The sequence below is a fragment of the Arvicanthis niloticus genome, chromosome 12 (genome assembly GCF_011762505.2).
Source record: "Arvicanthis niloticus isolate mArvNil1 chromosome 12, mArvNil1.pat.X, whole genome shotgun sequence".
Taxonomy (NCBI): Eukaryota; Metazoa; Chordata; class Mammalia; order Rodentia; family Muridae; genus Arvicanthis; species Arvicanthis niloticus.
Window position 1 is genome coordinate 46775131 of NC_047669.1, and position 18483 is coordinate 46793613.

At 39.0% G+C, this 18483-nt stretch overlaps 1 protein-coding gene across 1 annotated transcript in view; it reads left to right on the forward strand.

Annotated features, from left to right (window-relative positions):
- Pros1 (protein S) overlaps window positions 1-18483 on the forward strand; it is a 68876-nt gene that overhangs the window by 43897 nt on the left and 6496 nt on the right. The window contains exons 8-13 of the mRNA XM_034515473.2: window positions 40-161; window positions 3439-3554; window positions 7352-7541; window positions 11941-12108; window positions 13438-13606; window positions 18178-18326. Coding sequence (XP_034371364.1) covers window positions 40-161; window positions 3439-3554; window positions 7352-7541; window positions 11941-12108; window positions 13438-13606; window positions 18178-18326 — 914 coding nt within the window. The remainder of the gene's footprint in view (window positions 1-39; window positions 162-3438; window positions 3555-7351; window positions 7542-11940; window positions 12109-13437; window positions 13607-18177; window positions 18327-18483) is intronic.

Sequence of the window (18483 nt, forward strand, 5' to 3'; positions counted from 1 at the left end):
ATTTAGATGCTATGAGGGGTTCTTCTCTTTTCATCTCAGATGTGGATGAATGCTCTGAGAACATGTGTGCTCAACTGTGCGTCAATTACCCCGGAGGCTACTCTTGTTACTGTGATGGGAAGAAAGGATTCAAACTTGCCCAAGATCAGAAGAGTTGTGAGGTAAACTTTCTAAATTCAAAACCTCTTCCCAATCTGGGGATGGTGGTACACACTTTTAATCCTAGCACCTGGGAGGCAGAGGCAAGAGGATCTCTGAGGTTAGCCTGGTCTACAGAGTGAGTTCCAGGACAGCCAGGGCTACACAGAGAAATGAGAAGAAAACAACCCCAAACCTCTTCCCTGTTTTTAGAAATGAGAGATCCAGATCCAGGTGTTAACCAGGATCTCTGGTCCTTGGTCTAATTATCTTCGCTGAAAGAATTCAGTTGAAATATAGAACACAATGTGGAAGATAGGTGAGTTCATTGTAGAATATGGAAACATACTCACAGAGGTTAAGAGTGGTAAGAAGCCAGAGAACACATTGCAGAGCTGATGGCTCTCAAGGGATAAGAATGAAGAACATTCTCACAAGGTAAGAGTGGACAATGGCTAGACTATATTGTGCCCTTATGTAGTGTAGTTTGGTTTTCCTCCTCCTCCTCTCCCTCCTCTTCCTCCTCCTCTTCCTCCCCCTCCTCCTCCTCTTCCCTTATGTAGTTTGGTCTTCCTCCTCCTCCTCCTTCTCCTCTTCCCTTATGTAGTTTGGCCTTCCTCCTCCTCCACCTCCTCTTCTTCCTCCTCTTCCTCCTCCTCTTCCTCCTCCTTCTCCTCCTCTTCCCTTATGCAGTTTGGTCTTCCTCGTCCTCCTCCTCCTCCTTCTCCTCCTCTTCCCTTATGTAGTTTGGTCTTCCTCGTCCTCCTCCTCCTCCTTCTCCTCCTCCTCCTTCTCCTCCTCTTCCCGTATGTAGTTTGGTCTTTCTCTTCCTCCTCCTCCACTTCCTCCATCTCCTTCTACTCCTCTTCTTCCTCCTCTTCTTCCTCCTTCTTCCTACTCTTTCTCCTCCTCTCCTTCTCCTCTTCTTCCTCCTTCTTCCTTCTCTTTCTCCTCCTTTCTCCTCCTCCTCTTTCTCCTCTTCCCTTATGTAGTTTGGTCTTTCTCTTCCTTCTCCTCCTCCTCCTCTACCTCCTTCTCCTCCTCTTCTTCCTCCTCCTCCTCTTTCTCCTCCTCTTCTTCCTCCTCCTCCTCTTTCTCCTCCTCTTCTTCCTCCTCCTCCTCTTTCTCCTCCTCCTCTTTCTCCTCTTCCCTTATGTAATTTGATCTTTCTCTTCCTCCTCTTCTTCCTCCTTCTTCCTTCTCTTTCTCCTCCTTCTCTTTCTCCTCCTCCTCTTTCTCCTCTTCCCTTATGTAGTTTGGTCTTTCTCTTCCTTTTCCTCCTCCTCCTCCACCTCCTTCTTCTCCTCTTCTTCCTCCTCCTCCTCCTCTTTCTCCTACTTCTCTTCCCTTATGTAATTTGATCTTTCTCTTCCTCCTCTTCTTCCTCCTTCTTCCTTCTCTTTCTCCTCCTTCTCTTTCTCCTCCTCCTCTTTCTCCTCTTCCCCTATGTAGTTTGGTCTTTCTCTTCCTTTTCCTCCTCCTCCACCTCCTTCTTCTCCTCTTCTTCCTCCTCCTCCTCCTCTTTCTCCTACTTCTCTTCCCTTATGTAATTTGATCTTTCTCTTCCTCCTCCTCTTCCTCCTCTTCCTCCTCCTCTTCCTTTATGTAGTTTGGTCTTTCTCTTCCTCCTCCTCCTCTTCCTCGTCCTCCTTTGTATCTTTTTAAAGACATAAAATCTCTAGAACAGACAACTCTACTGAGTGCCATTTTCCTGCCCACGTGATTGACAGGTGTATCTGGTTGACTCTTACTTGAGAGGGCAAGGCATGCCTTTGTTCTTTGTCAGAAAGCCAGTTATCCATTATAAAGTGTTAGGATCCTGGAATTCTAATATTTACACTTTAGATAGTTATCAAGTAATAACCTTCCTGCATCTCAGTGTGGCATGTCTCTTCCCAGTCCCAGAGATAGGACTCAAGTCTCCTTTCTCTGACCAGTAATTAAAGTCTGGCAGTTGGACTCTTTGGTTTTGCAAGGGGCTGATGATAAAAAAGGCATTCACCTCCAGTGTTCTCTAATCCCACTAAAAGAATATAACATAGAAATTAGTGAGAATATTTTATGGTGTCCTTCTGTATCACACTCTGGCCAGGGTGCCCATTGCTTGTCTGTGTTCATAAATGTTCAGTGTTCATAAACATCCTGGTGGAAACAAACTTGTCACAAGAAGATTTAGTGACAATAAATGTATCACAATTAAGAGACCGATTCTGTTCACCAGAGTGTTTCAAATACACTTTTCAACACTCACATTTAATGCATAATTGACCCAAGAAATCAATTGGCAGAAGGTTTTAATTTTTCCCTTGTTGAATAAATAAGTCAACATTTGATGCTCTCATCTCCCTCCTTTTTTTTTTATTTCCTTTAGAAATAATAAGGCACACATGCTAGTGGTTCTATTCTTGCATTTTCAAACATGTGAAGGTGAAATTATATGTGATTATTAGGCAGACTGTTTAAAATACCTAAATAATGATTTCACTGTGTACAACGATAATTAACTATATCTATCTATCTATCTATCTATCTATCTATCTATCTATATATATATACATACACAAACACATGTGTACATACACACACACACACATATATATATATATATGGATGTAAGAAGTAATTTTGGGGTGACTTGAAAGGCCATGAGGTAGGATTTCTTATTTTATAGCTTAATCTCTTATTATTTCCATATGTCCTGTAGAACATACCACTATTCAAATTGGGATGGGTATGAAATTCCCCAGGGAGGGCTCTATTTAATAACTGCAGAATTAGTTGTAAAAGCCATTTGTTTTATCCAAAATCTCATCTCTCGAATGTTCCCGTTGAGCTTTAAGAAACAAATACTTGATAAAAGATTACACGACTTTGAGTCATTTTCATGTAAATGTCTTAGAGACTGAGATGCTAACCTAATTTCATTTCCTCTCGAGTTGTCAGAATTCCCTTGAGTATCTAGACAACACATTTGCCCTCACAATAGATTTTTAATATTCAAATGAATAACTTGTAGATATAATTACTGCAAGGCATTGTACAGTTTATTGAAGATATACTTGCTGGAACTTGATGAAAAGGTCTGTGTTTAGCACTGAGGCGTGTGAAAGAAATAACAGATAATCAAAGCCACACACATGCATTTTTGGAGGCTTTGTGCGTGAGTTTTACAAGGAAATGGAGGATAGTCATTGTTGTTTGCAAAGACATTCCATTGTGTGAGAATTTCAGAGGCTAATTTGAGATCTAAAGAGAGACGACAAACAGCCCACATTCACCCTTACTTTTTGCTTTCTCTAGGGGATTCCAGTGTGTCTTTCCTTGGATCTTGACAAAAATTATGAATTATTATATTTGGCTGAGCAGTTTGCGGGAGTTGTCTTATATCTAAAATTTCGATTGCCAGATATCACCAGGTGAGGAACCAATGTTGGTGGGAATAGTACAGTTTAAACGGTCAAGTATAAAAGAAAGGTGGAAGATGGACCACTGTAGATTTGTCATCAGTGGGATAACTTGGGTATATTACCATTTAGATGATCTTCCCATGTTCAGTGTTCACACTAGAGCATTTTCCAATCTGCCCCGGCTCACTTTGCCAATGCAAACTTACTTTATCCTGTCCTGTTTCATTTCCCAGTGATTACATATTTACTCAGAAGCTGGAAAAGGGGATCTAAGCCACTTGTGAACTGTTTATTCTTCTTTTATACATTACAAGTGAAAAAAATCAGTGTATTCATGGAGTATCATTACAACCAAAAGTAATAAGAAACATTAACAAGATGGTTTGAGTAATAGACTAAAGAAATAGTTACTTAGTCTGGCAATTTGAATGCCTCAACTTTTGTTCTTTTGTAGTTAGATTGACATTAGGGAGAGTGTTTTTGTGTGTGTGCTTTTCAGTCAATTCTAACTTGTCAAATGCGTACATGTTAGGGTCTCAATTCTTACATGTTCAAGCTAGAAGCCATAAATTAGATTTTGTTGTTATAAAGAAAAAAGTAGCTGGGTGGTGGTGGTGCACGCCTTTAATCCCAGCACTTGAGAGGCAGAGACAGGCAGATTTCTGAGTTCGAGGACAGCCTGGTCTACAGAGTGAGTTCCAGGACAGCCAAGGCTACACAGAAAAACCCTGTCTCGAAAAAACAAAACAAAACAAGACAGAGAGAGAGAGAGAGAGAGAGAGAGAGAGAGAGAGAGAGAGAGAATGAATTATACTAATTATATAATCATGAATGTTTAAATTTCATTAAACATTGATTGCCCACTAATCAATTTAACTGAATGTGTATAAGTCTTACATGAACAAACATATAGCTGTCTCCTTAGAGATCTGCCAGGGCCTGACATATTCAGAGGCAGATGTGCACAGCTAACCATTGAGCTTCTCATGGGGTTCCCAATGGAGGAGTTTGAGAGAAGAATGAAGGAGCTGAAAGGGTTTGTGGCCCATGAGGAAAGCAACAATACCAACCAAACACAACTCCCAGGGTCTAAACCTCCAGCCTGGGTACACATAGGGAGGGACCCATGGCTCCAGCTGTTTATGTGGGGGAGGATGGCCTTGTTGGGGATAGGTGAGAGAGGAGGTCCTTGGTCCTGTGAAGGCTGGATGTCCCAGTGGGGGGAATTTGAGGGTGGGGAGGTGAGAGTGGGTATGTAGGAGGGTGGGGGCACATCCTCATAGAAGCAGGAGGAGGGGAGATGGGATAGGGGTTTCTGTGTGTGGGAAAATGGGGAAAGGGGATAACATCTGAAATGTAAATAAAATATCCAATAAGAAAAAACTTAGAATCTAAGATTCCCTTAAGTAGGTGTGTGTCTTAGATGTTTCATTTTCCTGAATATTTGGTTTTACCACAAACATTTCCAAATGAATATTATTTTTAGTGATTGAGATTATTGGAAATCCAACTTTGCTATAAGAACAAGAAGAAAGAGAAAGGGAGAAAACTGTTAAAATATATCTGTATTTACTTTGAGATTATTTATTTCTTTATGACAACTCATTCTAACTTGGATCAGAATTAGGAAAACAGTCTTTCCTTAGTTTCTTCATTGATTTATTTACTTTGCACTTTCAGAAGTGTAATATTTTTTATACATTACATATTAACGGCACAGCTTGATGAATATTTATAAACTTGTTTTAAGCAAATCTCTTCACCTCTGTTTTTCATAACTAACTGCTTCCTTTTGCCCTGCCAAATGTTGACAAATTCTGTCTTTTTTCAACTCTACAGTACTTTTGAAACAGAATAAATCGATCCCCAATGTAATGAGTCAGGATGCAATGAGGCATTCCAGAAAGAACATATGCAGAACATGACTCTTTGAAATACCATTTAGCTTTATTTTTCAAAGAAAAGGAAATTATCTCCATAATAGGATCAACTTCTGGAAGATCGTGACCAAACACAGATTTAATTTTTGGCAAGATAGTTCAGTTTCAACATGAGCCAAATGCTCAGACAATTGTGAGGAAGGACATAAATTCGTATGCCAAAGAAAATAGTTTTTTTTTTTTTTTTAAATATAAACAGGCCAGTGCATTCCTGTTATAGTGTTATGCATCCAACACAGTTCTCATTCTATCTCTTTCAGATATTTTCTTGGAAATTCAAACTGTGGGGATATTTGTTCTGCCTTCTTTTCTTTGTTGCCTTTGAGGAAGGCCTGTCCTTCCTCAAAATTTTGCCTTTGAGACTATTGACACTGCCTTTGTGACTAGTGGTATTGCCTTTGTGACTATTGATATGTGATAATGAAATATATATATTTTTGTTGACTTGCTATGAACAATGAGAAGTCTTGAGTCTTTAACTCAAATTCTTTTACTTAGTTTACATAATAAATAATTATACAACTTTTTTTTTTCCTTTTTCCTATTTCTCTTTGTTTTAAAATCATCTTTATTGGCTAATGCCTTGGGGATCTTCATGCTGATTCTCAAGAACACATTCTAAGGGCAGGCAGGCAGTCAACACACAGAATCCTTAAGATTGTCCTTCCCTGTAATAGCTGTACTGGACACATGCCCAGACTCTTGATAACAGCAAGCATTATTAGAGTACAGTGTCCCCCAACAACGAGCGAGGCTGGATTTGTTAAGCTTAAGTCTCATGCATCCTACCTCAGTGATTTATGCTATTACAGCATTTGCAAAGCTTTTCTTTTTATTCTTTCTTACTTTCTGCCTTCATTTTCCCTCCTTCCCTCCTTCAATTCCTTCCTGTCTTTTCTGTGAAACTTTTTATGCCCCAGAAAGGAGGGGGGCCCAGAGTTTCCCGGCAGCCATTTTCTTCATGGTGGCTAAGCCCTTCTAGCTTCTTTTTGACACAACTATGTATTCCTATTCTCTTTTTCCTCATGCAATCAAGGCCTTTTTTTTGTCTCTGGAAATCTCACGTGACACAGCCAACAACCTTCATAGAAGGAACAAAGGCAGAGAGCATTCTGCTGGTGTCTCTCACAAACTTGGTGTGTTATGTAAGTTGTCAGGGGACCTACAAAGATTCTCTGTGGTCATGGTTTTCCTTTTTTTTTTTGGTCAGCCCTTGAGACTCACAGTCCTGTCTTGAGGTAAGGCAGAGCCATAGTGCTCCTTTTTGATAATTACGGGAAAGGTTACTTATATTTTTAATAATCCAAATGCTATCTTATGGAGCCCTGTGAGTGATTCTTATCTGGAATATGTGAAATCATAGGGAGTATATGATTTTTTGCTAGATAAACCAAGATTGTCATTGTAAAATCTTTCACTGGGTACTTATGGATACAGTATACTCACACGCATGTACAATCTATCTCTCTCTCACACATACATACACACACACACACAAATACACCTTACTCTTACATGTAGAATTTATAAATATTCCTGTACACATGTATTAATTCTAGTATCTGAAACAAAATACATACCTTCAAAAGACATACCATGACTGAAAAAAAATACTAGCAATGTATTGACTCATTGAGAGAAAGACTACAAGAATGATCAAGAAAACAAAATAACCAGGTTTTAAAATACATGTGGAACCAGAAACAACCTGTGAACAATTTAATGCTGCTCTTTTAAAAAATCTTTTTAAATTTCAGGGAATTTTTCCTCTTTTCATATAGTATTGTTTGTCAGTCCAAGGGGTGTGTGTTGGGGGAGCCACTGAATCTTCTGAATTTCTCACAAGAAGACTATCTCTTTGTTTAGGTTTTCAGCTGAATTTGATTTCCGGACATTTGACTCAGAAGGCATCATACTGTATGCAGAGTCTCTCGATCACTCAAATTGGCTCCTGATTGCACTTCGTGATGGAAAGATTGAAGTCCAGTTTAAGAATGAGTTTTCGACCCAAATCACAACTGGAGGCAATGTTATTAACAATGGTATATGGAATATGGTATGTTTGGGATTTCACAATTAATCTTCTTATTTGGATATGCTTTTTGTAAAATTATAATCTGATTGTCAAATGGGAGCAAACAAAAATATGTTGGATCAACCAATGTTAGGACTTTCATTCTACACCCAATTAGTCTTGGTAGCAATTTGAGAAATTGTCCCATGTTCAAACTGCTATGTTTTTAAATTTTTACTCTTTTTAGTAGCTGTTTTTTGGGTGAATTATTGGGTCTCCCCTGTATGTCAGGAATTATTAGCAGGCATAGTTAATATAAAGACATGCCTAATCAAAGAAAACCACCCTTAGTTGTCATGAGAATTTTTTTTTTAATTAGAGAAATACAGATAGTAGCAGCACCAGGAGGTTAATTCAGTTTTAAGTATATGTATACAGTTAAGTAGCCAGTGTTGAACAAATAGCATATACTTAGGAGATCTATTAACCAGAGTACTATAACATTTTCATATAACATTATCAATTTCTTTTCTATTAATAATTGAGTTAATCAGTTTAACTAAAAGTGGGACTTTTCTTGGCGAAAAGATTGCTCCTTTTTGACGGTGGGGAGAAGTGAGGGAGAGCACAGCATCTTTCTGCATTCTGTTGCTCTTTCAAGAGTCTCCGCCTTAAATGTGGAGCTCTTGGAGGTATGACTATAGATGATGGGTGTCAGCTTCTGTTCCATGTTTTATATTCAGTACTCATGATCATTGTTAGACTAGTATTTAGTGCTGTCTTCATATTTTAATTTAAATCACCCTGTATATGATTTATACAGTATGTGTGTGTGTGTGTGTGCATGTGCCTGTGTTTGTATGTGTGCACGTGTACATGACTATTAGCCTACCTGTACATATGTGCTTAGTCTGAAGTCTGGTGTCTTCCTCTTGTTTTGGACTTTATTTTTTGAGATGGGAGATCTCTCACTTGGAGCTCATTGATTTGGCAAGACTAACTGGTCATCAGATTCCAGGCATCTATCTCCCTGTCTCTGCCTCCTCGGCACTGGAATTATGGTGTTCATCATCGTAACCAACAGTGTTAGGCAAACAAAGTCAGGCCCTCGGGCTTGTGTATCACTCTAACTGAAAAACACTCATTTGAATTAGTCTATAAACTGAACATTTATTCCATAGCATTTGCTTCCTTAATTTTAAATTATTTTAGATTTTCAAACTATACTTTAAAAATAAATTAAAATTAAAACACATGGTCTTGCTGGGCAGTGGTGTTTCTTTTTTTTTTTTTTTTTTTTTTTTTTTTTTTTTTTTTTTTTAGGTGAAAATCAATTTTCTTTATATTGATCTGATGCTCTTGCGAATGTGCAGTCTCCCTTCCATTGAACGTTGGCCATCAGTCTGTGTACCAGTACATAAATTAAACTTCTTAACATAGGTTTATATTATGTAGCCTGTTTTGGTATGTCTTACTACAAATTATAATTCTTTTTTTTTTATTAGATCTTTCATTTACACTTCAGATGCCATCCCCTTTCCCCTTTCCCCTTTCCCCCACTTAGAAAACCCCTATCCCATGCCCCCTTTTCCTTTTTGCATTTATACATTTTTTTTAAAAAATGTTAATCATAGGCTTTATAAGTTTGGTATTGTTCAATCAGAGGTGTAACCCACTACCCAACCTAGATATATCTACTATCTTTGACTGGTGGTGGGCAGTGGTGTTTCATGCCTCTAATCCTAGCACTTGGGAGGCAGAGGCAGATTTCTGAGTTTGAGGCCAGCCTGGTCTACAGAGTGAGTTCCAGGACAGCCAGAGCTATACAGAGAAACCCTGTCTTAAAAAACAAAAACAAACAAACAAAAACCCCAACCAACCAACCAACCAACCAACCAAACAAACAAAACAGAATAAACCCCCCCCCAAAAAACCCAAAAAACAAAACAACAAAAAACCAAAAGCCAAAAACCAAAAAACATGGTCTTGAATTGTTATATGATGCATAAAGACTATTACACAGGCTGTGTAGTGATTAAACAATTATCATGGCTAAAACTTAAGGAAATTCTGTTGCTTTATAAGTGATTTTGTCACCTATTTTGTATAATCCCAATTTTGGTATTGTAACTCATTGAGTGGATACTTATTGAGCCCTATATTTGTCAAGACTTAGTTTTCCCAGTAAGCCTACAATGATAAATGAAGCAGTTGTTGTTCACATGAAGCTTACATTGTAACACTGAGCTGCAAACTACAGACAAATTCAATGTCAAGTGCTCGTTGACGGTGTGAAGAGGAAAACAAGACAAGGCAATGGTGTGACACCGAGTGTGCACATAGTCAGTGAGCTTGTGAAAATCGGAGGGGCTGACCTGATAAGGTTACATCTGGGAAGCGGCTTGAGAGAGCAAGCCAGGAAAAAAAAAAATGGGTGAGATTCTAAAATGATTCTGTGTAATATAAACAGCAAATTCCCAGTCTCAAGGGAGAGGATGTGTTCAGGATGTTTGACAAACAGCATGAAGATGAGTGTAGATGCATTGGAATAGAAGAGAAGAAGAGTTTTTAAAAAATGAAGTCACAACTGAGGTCTATATATAATATGACCACCTGGATAAAGCTCTCTGGGGACCATAGTGAAGACTTAGATTTTATGCTCCATGAGAAGTCCCTCGATAGTTTTGAAAAGTGACAGGATGTGATTTACAGTGTAAAGAATGATTCTGATCAAAATCTGATGGCTTTTTGGAAACCAGTCAGTGGAGAGTAAGGGGAGGTTGAGAGGGCATTGCAACTACCCAGAGCAAAGACTGTAGTTTTGGTTGGGGGTGCTTATCCCAGGGTGGGGGAGAGTGGACACATCCTAAGAAAATTTTTTTATTGTAAGTCTTCATTTAAAATTCTGTTCATGTTTTTAAATTGGTATTCATTTCAGTAACATGATATAAGCAGTGTATAACTGGAGTTACAAGAAAGTCCAGCTGATGCATGTAAATTTCTACTCACAGGGGTCACGTGTGCAGGTACAGGCATTAAGAAGCATGTGTCTTGAATTATAGCCCAACTTCTTTTTAAAAACACGGAAATGCAAGACTACATCTTGAAAATATTGAAGTGGTTTACACACTTCAAAACCCAAAAGTTTCTTAAAACAGAGTTGTGTGATGGCTACAGGACTCAAGTGACTAGCAAGTAATTCCCAAGAAATCAATACAAGCCAAAGAGAATGAGATCATGTTTACATTTGACTGTGTCTTCATGCTCTCCCTTGCTCTCTGCTATTGATTAGTAAGCCTTTGCATCTTGAGTGTGGCAGTCTTACTTGAGGGAATCACAGCGACCATCTTCAGATGGACTAGGATGATTGTTCATGCTTACTGTCACTTCCAACCATTTCTAAAAACAAGCATTTGAGTTTTTAAAAAGTGTTTTAATTATTTACATTTCAAATGTTGCCCCCCCCACCCCGCTTCCCAGAGTTCTTCACCCTATCCCCCCCCCACCTTTGCCTCTGATAGGGTACTCCCCCAACCTCCGGGCATCTCCTTTCCCTGGGGCATCAAGTCTCTACAGGATTAGGTGCATACTCTCCCACTGAGGCCAGACAACACAGTCCTCTGGTACATATGTGCCAGGGGCCATGTGTGCCAGGGTCCTTGTATGCTCTTTGGTTGGTGGTTTAGTCTCTGGGAGCTCCCAGGGGTCCCGGTTAGTTGACACTGTTGGTCTTCCTATAGGGTTGCCATCCCCTTCAGCTCCTTCAATTTTTCCCCCAACTCTTCCAGGGGGGTGTCCAACCTCAGTCCAATGGTTGGCTGTAAGTATCTGCATCTGTCTCAATCAGCTGTGGAGTAGAGCCCCTCAGAAGACAGCCATGCTAGGCTCCTGACTACAAGCACGTGATAGCATTAGTAATAGTACCAGGGTTTGGTGCCAGCCCATGGGATGGATCCCAAGTTAGGCCAGTCACTAGATGACTGTGGGGAAGAAATCTCGGGGGAGGGGGGGAGGGAGTCCAGCGGCGGCAGGGTCCTAGGGCGGTCAGGCATCAGGGTCCCGGGCAGGCTTCCCACACCGCTAGCAGAGGATCCCACATTGATACAGCCGCTGCGGGCTGGCGGTGGGCGTCTCAACTTTCCAAAGGCTGGGAACCTGGCGGTGGCAGATCAGGCTACACGTGGAGTTTTCCAAAGCTTTATTGTTCATGACATGGTAAATGGATGCAGGTGGTACGTGCTTAATTTGAGATCCAGTTCTATAAACTTAAAATTTATTTTTTATCACACTTACCACAATTATGCTCTTCGAGTTTGAACAAATTGGAAATTATATTAAATTAATTGTTATATAAAATTATGTAATGAAATACTATGATTTTTTTTAATGCAGTATATCATGTGGCCATGCTTTGATGCTTGCTTTGTCTTTGTGATTGTAGGTGTCTGTGGAAGAATTAGACGACAGTGTTAGCATTAAAATAGCTAAGGAGGCTGTGATGAATATAAATAAACTCGGGAACCTTTTTAAGCCTACCGATGGATTTCTGGACACCAAAATATACTTTGCAGGCTTACCTCGGAAGGTGGAGAGCTCACTCATTAAACCGGTAATGATGCCGTTTGCTCCTCTCATCGTGGGTGGATTCCTTTTCCTGTCATAGGTTTGAAGATGTGTTTTCATGACACTTGATGGAAAGTCATTTGGCTAAACATACCGAGTGTGACAACTTGTATCGAACATGGGAAAGAACTTTAGACCATTGAAATTATAGAAAGGAAAGAAGGAAATGAACCTCGTTTTGTGTCCATTTAAATTGCTGCGTTGTTCATCAAGCAGCGGGTGTGTTAAATTCCCAAGTTGTCAGCTCAGTGTTCATTATAATATTGTACACTCAGCCTCTGAGGGTACAAAAACATACATTTAATCACACACACACACACACACACACACACACACACACACACACACACACAGTCTGTCTCTCTCTCTCTCTCTCTCTCTCTCTCTCTCTCTCTCTATCTCTATCTCTATCTCTATCTCATAAAAGCCAACCATCTTTCTTAGCTTTATTTTAAGACATACATTTGGGGTTATGGGTACAAAGCATATAGGGTGGATTGAACACCTTATAAGAAATATTAATTACAGCAGATGAATACAATGTTCTGAATACAGTGCTTCTCAAAGACCCATTGAAGAGAGTTCAAGAAATTAATCACCATCTTGAAGAATTTTAAAATGTCACTTGAATTCATGGTCTTGCCAGATGAACTGGTTGATCTAATTTAAATATTTACTACTTTATATCTATCTACACTTCTGTCTTCACAACTTGCAGTTGCTTTAACTTTTAATAGATCTCTATGTAGTATTAAGTTGTATTAGCTAAACCAGGCCAGGATGAATATTCCAAAGTTTTGAAACTGATGAATTTAAGGTTCTTTAATGAGAAAGCAAGTTTTTCAAAGAGAATCAACCATTTATAAAATCGTTACCATGCATCTTGAACCTGCCTGGATACTTTCGTAAAGCCTAAAGAACTTGGTCCTTTTGTTCCTGAAGATTACAGTCTTCGTGGGCCACTTTAACCTATATTGAAAATGCACACACAGAAAAAGACAGGAAGCAGCTTAGAGCCCAGGGCCACTCCAGAAGCACAAAGAGAAACTACTGCTGGATCTGGCTGAAGTAGAGAAACAGGTAGGAACTCAGATTGTAAATATCTTCAGGACCCAACTCCAGACCTGCAGCAGTATAGTCTATTTTTCTGACAAGTACTGTCTATCAGAAAGGAAAAATTAGATCCAATTAAAAGTAGTTTAATAAGCTATCAAAGAAAGGGGTTCCCATCCACATGCGAAAGATCAATTAATGCCATTTTATATTCCTGCAGACGTTTAAAATCTAGTCTTTGACTTGTATCTTGTTGCATTAGATTAATCCTCGTCTGGATGGGTGTATACGAGGCTGGAATTTGATGAAACAAGGAGCTTTGGGCGCAAAGGAAATAATTGAAGGAAAACAAAATAAGCATTGCTTCCTCTCGGTGGAGAAGGGCTCCTACTATCCTGGTTCGGGAATTGCCCAATTCAACATAGACTACAGTAAGTGACTCTTGCTTTATTTCTCCTTTCTCCTTAATTATTAAATACATCCCTTGACAAACTGCAATGCTTAATTCTGTCAGCATTGCCCAGTGAGTAGCTGCTTTGACAGGCATTGTCTTACTTGTATGGTTAAATACTTATAAAATTTTTCAGTTATTGTAGGGTAATAAGCATAATAACAGTCCACATATTATAATTATGTGGACTGTTATTATGCTTATTATTATTTAAAGTTTACTGGCATATAGCCTGGTTCATTGAGGGTCAACTCAGTTGACCAGTTTTAACGTTGAGTTTTACAGTTGGCTTGAATTCACTAATCAATGCATAGAAGGCATTGGTTTTCATTTCTATCATTTCCATTGATCTGTGTTAAAATCTCTGGCTCTGATGAGGTTGCCCATGTATTCCACATGTTATGTATCTTACTCTGAGCCTTCAACATACTCATAATTATAAATTTATTTATTAAAAGTTTATCTATCTATCTGTTTATCTATCTATGTATCTATCTGTGTATCTATCTATGTATCTATCTATGTATCTATGTATCTATGTATCTATCTATCTATCTATCTATCTATCTATCATCTGTCTATCTTTTTTGCATCATCTGTGTTCATGTGGGCTTGGTCATATTGTTTCCTTAGTGTATTTTGTTTTGTCACGTGTCTTTGTGTGTCCTGTAATGTTTTGGTTTAGGGGTGGGTATTTTACATGTAATAGTAGAGACTGAAATGAATACTACTTGTGCCTGGAAATAGGCACACCTCTCCTTTGGATATGGAGGGATATTGCTCAATTTAGTGAGGGTTTGAGCCATTTGTTGAATTATTACTTGAAGGGTAGATTTTAGAATAGAACAGAGCCTTTTATGATAGACACTGTTCCCTGGATTCATTCCTTTCTTTTGTAATGGGCTCTACATCTACCCCAAGCCCTCGCAAGAGCCACCATCATGCTATTTAGATGTCCAGCCTGTACAACTGTGAGCCAAATAAATTGCTGTTTAAAATATATCACCTAGCTCCATATATTATTTTTAATAGCTTTGAAAAGTGCACTAATACAATTGAAGTTTTGTTTGGTTCGGGGCTGCTTTACTGAGATTAGATTTTTATTTATTTATGTATGCATTTATTTTTATTTCTGTAAGTAGAGTCGAAAGTCTTACTAGATTGGGATCATAGTGAAGTCTGTGTGCACTTTTGCAAATAACCTGCTGTGAACATCTCTGAATGCACATCCTGCAATTTATATGAGAATTTTACAATTAGATTTTCTCAGTCAAAGATCTTGCAGATATATTATTTATACCTGACTTACTGCATTTTCTCCTAAAGCTTATTATTGTGAAAATTACTAAAAGCAGAAAGCTCAAGCTCAAAATGAGTTTCCCAATCTGATCAAATTTAAGTTTTATAGTTTTAAATACTACTTTCCTAATTTCTACTTAAGTCGACTACCTTCCCATATATTAGTAGTGATTACCTGTGTGACCTAATCACGTTCTTGAGTCCAGGGACAGTAGATAGGAGTCTGGACACTATGGGGTACAGGAACTGCTTAGTTGTCAGGATTTCTGCTGGAGCTGGATGGAAGATGCAGTTCTGACCATCAGTGAGCCAGGTAGCAGCCCTGGAACAAAGGGATAGGTCTATTGGTGTAGGAAAGATTCTTTCCTGTGATTCCTGCTCAGGTCCTTTTGTGCAAATTAGGAAACCGAATTTACATCGAATGTCTGAACCAGACTGGGCAAATGTTCGGTCTCAGTGGTGGGTGGATTACTGATCAGCTTTTACTTCCGATAAAGCAGGTACCTGGGAGGCAGATCTTGTTAGCAACAGACTAGCTGAGATCTTTGCTCGACCTGCATGGAAATCAAGAGAGGGCAATGAAAATCTCCTCGGGTCCTGATCCTTGGCAGCTTTTCATCCTTTAGTGTTTGACTGGAATAGTAAATGGTGGCAGCGAGAGCAGCAGTCACCCTTCAGTGGTACACCTCTTCTGCACGCTTTGAGAACTAGGATCCTTAGTTCTTTAATCACAGCCCAGGAAGTTGAAATTCCACAACCCCACAACCAGTAACAGCAGCTGCCATTATAGTTCCAGGCTCTGGGCTATCTGCGACCCTTGGTCCCTAAAGGTATTATAGCTTTTATAACTTTTCCAGCAGCCATGGCCTGCAGGGCTTCTTTTCTGGCTCTTTCTGACCTTTAACTTTCATCCTTAGTCCCCTCTGCTTCTGCCATTTCCTGTTCCTCCTCTGGCTACTCTCTAACTGTTCAGCTACTTCGTCAGCTGTCAAGCAGCTGCTTGCCTCGCAGCTAGTCCAACTAACCCCGCTGGCAACTCTTCTGTTGTTCCTGTGGCCACTGTAGTTCAACAGTGTCTACCTGGCTGCCTCGATGTTGTTTGTGATGCTTCTTTATTCATATTACCAGCTCAGCCCACTCTGGTAAAAAAAAAAAAAAAAAAAAAAAAAAATCGCCTCAGAAAAAGCCTTTCGTTAGTCCCTGTTTTTCAACACCAGAGGAAGTAGCACAGTGAGCCTTTTATAGCCTCAGTAGGTACCTTCCCAAGAATCACAGCGTTTGTCTCTTTAATACTCACCTAAGTTTTTCTGCTAGGCTGTCCGGGGTCAGTGCCAGCTACAGTCTGGTCTAAGTGGAAATCATTACAGGGTCATCCAGAGGGTCATTCACAGAGGGCTGCGATAGCAAAACGGTTCTGGCAGGAGAGGCTTCCCATCCAGAGCTGAGCAATTACCTTCAGTTGTTGTGTAATTATCCTGAAAGTGTCTATGGAGTGTTTTTAATAGCGAGTGCGGGCACACCTTTAGTACAAGGCAGTGAGGGCAATAAAAGAGAACTCAGCAACTGCCAACTAGACTCTAGTCAGAGAGGTCAAATAGTCCATCCTCCAGGACTAGAAATCTTGCTAATAAGAACTCAATTTATTTTTAACATCAATAATGATGTTAATTGAGTTTTTCTTTTTTTGGTATCAGCCCTGTAATTGTTAGAAAAGCTATATTCCAGGTGCAGTTTGAATAGAGCTTTATCCTTCCTGTGGCCTGATTTGCTAAAGAAAATTTTCCAGAAAAAGAAATTTAAATAAGTTACATTGTAGCTAAAAATTACTTTTAAGTTATTTTGTGGATAATTTGAAACCAACTTACTTCGTAACTAATGTTTAATCTTATAACTTCCACACATTTTAATATTCATTTCAATATAAATTTGAAATACTTTGTTTAATTTATCTCACAATAATTCCATATATTCTTCCTGGGTAAGACCTACAATGAAAAGTATTCTCATTATATGTAGCGAAATGGAAGAATATTTAGCCAAAACAAAATTATTCCCTAATTTGTTTTACCCTTTCAAAGTATATGGAGTATATCCAAGTAGTATATGGAATTTGTTATGTATTTATTACTTCATAATAAATGAGGAAGACTTAACTAATATTATAAACTGATTTTTCAAAGTACTTGAGGTTAATTTAGGTAGTTATTTGTGAACTTTAATGGGTGACTATGTCCTGAAAAATGTGTCTGTCCTTGTTGCATTTCCAAGAGCAACTTAGAGGAGAAAGGGTTTTCTTTCAACTTAGAGTGCCAGGTCATAGTAGGGAAGTCACAGGGGCAGGAACTTAAAACAGCTCATCCTATCCATATTTAAGAGTAGAGAGAAAAAAGAATGCATGCATAGTCACTTGCTCCTGCTCTGCTCAACAAATCCACTCTTATTCAGTTTAGGACCATCTGCCTAGGGAATGCTGCCACCTGTAGTGGGCTGGGTCTTCCTACATTAATTAACTTAATTAAGACAGTCTGTCCTCCACAGACATGCCCAGAAGCCAATCCAATGTAGACATTCCCTCATTAAGAATTTTCTCCCAGTTAATTCTAGGTTGTGTCAAGGTGATGATTGAAGCTAAACATCACAGTATCACCGAGCAGTTTCATCCTTTGGTGAACATCACAGAACAGATTATAATTATGTCATGCATGACTGTACCTTGAAAATACAAATTCTGTGAATATTTATTGTCTTTTTTGAAAAACAAAGCAATGATAAAGACACATACATCTGATTGCCTGCACTCCATTTTGGTAGATACCTAGCCAAGTCATTTAAAAGATTAAAATTTTAAAACAAGACTATCACAGAGCCAAGGTTCCCAACCTAACTTGAAAACTAACTGTGGACTTCATGGTATTTCTCCAAGACTATCTACCTTTACCTGTATATAAAACACATTTTTTGTTTGCATTGCTGTAGAATTAGTGATGATGGGGTGTGAAGACTTCTGTATTCCTAATTTTTTCTCAGAAAGAATACAAAAAATTGGGGCTGGAGAGAGGGCCCAGTGGTTAAGAGCACTGACTGTTCTTCCAGGGGTCCTGAGTTCAATTTCCAGCAACTACATGGTGGCTCAAAAGCATCTATAATGGGATCTGATGCCCTTTTCTGGTTATAATAATTAAAAATTATTATCACCTTAATTGTAATTGCAACAATTATTTTCTGTCCCACTTTGTTTGTCATTTTGAATAGATAACATAACTAATGCAGAGGGTTGGCAAGTGAATGTGACCTTGAATATTCGCCCGTCCACTGGCACTGGAGTCATGCTTGCTTTGGTTTCTGGGGACACAGTGCCCTTTGCCTTGTCCTTGGTGGATTCTGGCTCTGGATCTTCTCAGGTAACCTTATTTCCAACCTAGATGAACCTCGACTTGTTGGCTGATTTCCAAGGAGTCGAAGATATTGGGGTACTGAGAAACCTTTGCATCTAGAGCCTTTTGGCTAGGTAGACTCATACACAAGCTGCTTGGAGACATGACAAAGTGCGTAGAACTC